Source organism: Camelina sativa, chromosome 4 (genome assembly GCF_000633955.1).
Source record: "Camelina sativa cultivar DH55 chromosome 4, Cs, whole genome shotgun sequence".
NCBI lineage: Eukaryota > Viridiplantae > Streptophyta > Magnoliopsida > Brassicales > Brassicaceae > Camelina > Camelina sativa.
The window spans coordinates 24365470-24368834 of NC_025688.1; the positions used below are offsets into that span (position 1 = coordinate 24365470).

At 34.4% G+C, this 3365-nt stretch overlaps 1 protein-coding gene across 1 annotated transcript; it reads left to right on the top strand.

Moving 5' to 3' along the window:
- On the top strand, nt 929-3123 carry LOC104782206 (aldo-keto reductase family 4 member C10-like). Its single transcript, XM_010507072.2, has 7 exons — nt 929-1141; nt 1219-1269; nt 1559-1635; nt 1745-1832; nt 2062-2337; nt 2423-2671; nt 2782-3123. The coding sequence occupies exons 1-7, from the start codon at nt 1022-1024 to the stop codon at nt 2863-2865; spliced, it is 945 nt and encodes a 314-aa protein (XP_010505374.1). The 5' UTR covers nt 929-1021; the 3' UTR covers nt 2866-3123.

The window sequence follows — 3365 nt, forward strand, 5'->3', positions numbered from 1 at the left end:
TTATATATGTGAAGTTATTTCAACAATGTATATTCTACATCATGACTTGAATGTCATTATAAGACATAATTTTGTAAATTTGAATTTAAATATTCAAATTTTGACTCGTTTACTTAATAATTTTTTTAATTCAATAGATACTATTTCTAAAGAACAATATTAGTAAAGCTTGAATATTTTATAGATTGAACAATTTATATTTGTTTTTAAAAATTCAACTTATGGTATATCCGAAAATAAAACTATTTTTTAATTATAATAAATAATATGATAGTTTATTTGTTTCACAAAATAGACTTATATATAAAAATGAGAGGTGAAGTATAATGATAATTAACAAATTAATATGTTAAATTAGATATCAAAAGATTTTATTTGATGAATAATTTAATAAAAGAAATTAATATGGTAAGTTAGATGATATGATTCTTTAGAATATTCTTTTTAAGATTTTTGGTATAACCTATTAGTAACCAATTAATCTATCATTAATGTATAACCTATTTGTAACCAACTTATTAAAATTATATAGTCTACAAAACAATGTTGTGTACTTTTGTTTTATTATATAGGAGATGTATATATTAATACATGTCTAAACTGAGCCAGTCTCGGTATATATATATATATATATATATTTAAATCGTTTTTTCTTGAAAAAAAAAAGTAAAATAGCTTCATTAGCAATTTAGCATAAGGCCATAAAATCTTCAGTTATGCAATTACGTTATTAATTGTTTTCTGTTTTTTTTTTTTTCATTATTGATATGACATATAACATCAATAAAATTGTATTTATTTTAGTAAAGGAACGCAATAATTCTTGGTTTATAAACTTATAAGTGGAAAAAAAAATTAAAAAACTTGGTTATGAAAATGATAAAGGCCTAAAAAAAGGCCCAAATTGATATATCTGTATGGTCTTCTCCACACTTGACGTTAACCCTTAACAGTTAACAGAGACCAGTCTCATCAGACTCTCAGTGTTGATTTCAGGTGATACATCTCTGTAGCTCAGATCATGGCGGACGAAATCAGATACTTTGAGCTCAACACTGGAGCGAAGATTCCATCAATCGGTCTCGGAACGTGGCAGGCCGATCCTGGTCTCGTCGGAAACGCTGTCGAAGCTGCTGTTAAGGTTCGTCTTTTGATTTTGTAATTTGTGACTAATGATTGTATTAGCTAAATCACTAAAGATTCTTCTTCTTGATGCAGATCGGTTATCGCCATATTGATTGTGCTCAAATCTATGGCAACGAAAAAGAGGTAAATCCAAAAAACTCATCTTATATCTCCATTGTGATTATGGTTCTGTTTCTTTGTATAAGTTTTGAAAGTCATAGGAGATGTAAGCTGCATCGGTTTATGAAAAAGTGTCTGTCTTTTGTTCGATTTGATACTTTGTGTGAGGAAAGCTTTGATTTTTTATTCTTATGGGACTTGGAGCAAAACAAAAGTTGTGTTCTTTCTTATGGATTGTGTATCTCAATGAGTTTGCTTAACACTGCTCATCTTTGGTTTGCCTCATTTGGGAATTCCCCGGTTCATCCTGTAGATTGGGTTAGTCCTGAAGAAATTGTTTGATGATGGAGTTGTTAAGCGTGAAGAAATGTTCATCACATCCAAACTCTGGTATTCTCCATCACTATGCTTTGAATACCTTATAGGTTATTTATTTTTCTTTTGTAATCAGTTCTCAAGTCTATGTAGATACTAACCTGGTTACCTTTTCGTATGAAAGGTGTACTTGTCATGATCCTCAAGAGGTGCCCGAGGCACTGAAGAGAGCTCTACAGGATCTGCAGCTTGACTATGTCGATCTGTATCTGGTAAGCAATATATTAGAAAACCTTGTTTTGTTTGTCTATGTGCTTTTCTTTCAACATAACTTGCAGCAATCCATTTTGGTACTTCACTTGCATATAGATGTAGTTTTTATCTACCATGTATATATCACTCATTTTTTTTAAAGTCTTAAGGCTTAGTGTGAGATATTGTTCAAACATTTGTGTGGAACCATTTCGATTTACTAACAGTTTTTTTGTGGTCCGTTTGAAGATTCACTGGCCTGTTAGCCTCAAGAAAGGTTCTACTGGCTTTAAACCAGAGAACATATTGCCAACTGATATTCCTAGCACATGGAAAGCAATGGAATCACTCTTTGATACGGGTAAGGCCAGAGCTGTTGGTGTCAGCAATTTCTCCTCAAAGAAACTCGCAGATCTCTTGGAGGTGGCTCGCGTACCTCCTGCTGTTAACCAGGTGGAGTGTCATCCTTCATGGCAACAAAACGTGCTCAGGGATTTCTGCAAATCTAAAGGCGTTCACCTCTCAGTATGTAGAACAAACATATTCATATCCTTTTTATAAAAGTGAGAAAATGTCTTCGAAATTAACAGTTTAGTTGATGTTTTTGTAGGGTTACTCTCCGTTGGGTTCTCCAGGGACAACGTGGCTCAAGAGCGATGTTTTGAAGAACCCTATTCTTGGTGGTGTTGCTGAGAAGCTCGGCAAGACTCCTGCACAAGTTGCACTTCGCTGGGGCCTCCAAATGGGTCAAAGTGTTCTTCCGAAAAGCACACATGAAGACAGGATTAAACAGAACTTCGATGTTTTCAATTGGTCCATACCTGATGACATGTTATCCAAGTTTTCTGAGATTGAACAGGTAAGTTATTTTCCGCACATTGTAGTCCAAATAAGTCAAAGGGATTATTTCTGTTGCTCACATGTTTGTGGTTATCGAATATTGAAGTCTGTGTTGTTTCAATGTTGCAGGGTAGGTTGGTGAGAGGCATGTCATTTGTTCATGAGACGAGTCCTTGTAAGAGTCTTGAAGAACTCTGGGACGGGGAGATATGAGACTTAAGCTGATTTGGTCACTGTATGTGCCAAATCATTCCACGATTTGTCATAGATCAGTTTTTAGTAATGCTACTAGTTTTCAATAATTGGTTCTGCTACGTTTTCAATGTTTTCCTCGGAAGCTGCATCGCATTACCCCAATTATATTCGATATGGAAACCATGTTACGAGACTGTAATATGTTGTGTACTATTGAAGATGGTAAACACACAGTAGATTTATCGAATTGAAAGCGAAAGACGTTCCAGACCTTAATGGTGCATAACGTTACAGACTGCCATCTCAAAAGTAAAACCACTAATGGCTTTGGTACTGGCTATGAAGTGATGATACTTCAAGATGCGAAGCATTCTTTTTCTTTCGTATGTCCGCTTCCGTGGGTGTTGCAGCCATGGCATATGAAGTCACCAACTGTAACCACAATTAATGGATGGCTACGGGTGCAATGTTGGATTACTTTTTGTTCTGGCTTCAACGGAGACATCTCGTTGTCTTTT

Excerpts from the sequence above, each read along its gene's own strand:
- LOC104782206 (XM_010507072.2), top strand. The coding sequence starts at position 1,022 with ATGGCGGACGAAATCAGATACTTTGAGCTCAACACTGGAGCGAAGATT. Across the intron at positions 1,142-1,218 it reads CTGTCGAAGCTGCTGTTAAG|ATCGGTTATCGCCATATTGA; the intron begins GTTCGTCTTTTG and ends TTCTTGATGCAG. Across the intron at positions 1,636-1,744 it reads TTCATCACATCCAAACTCTG|GTGTACTTGTCATGATCCTC; the intron begins GTATTCTCCATC and ends TTCGTATGAAAG.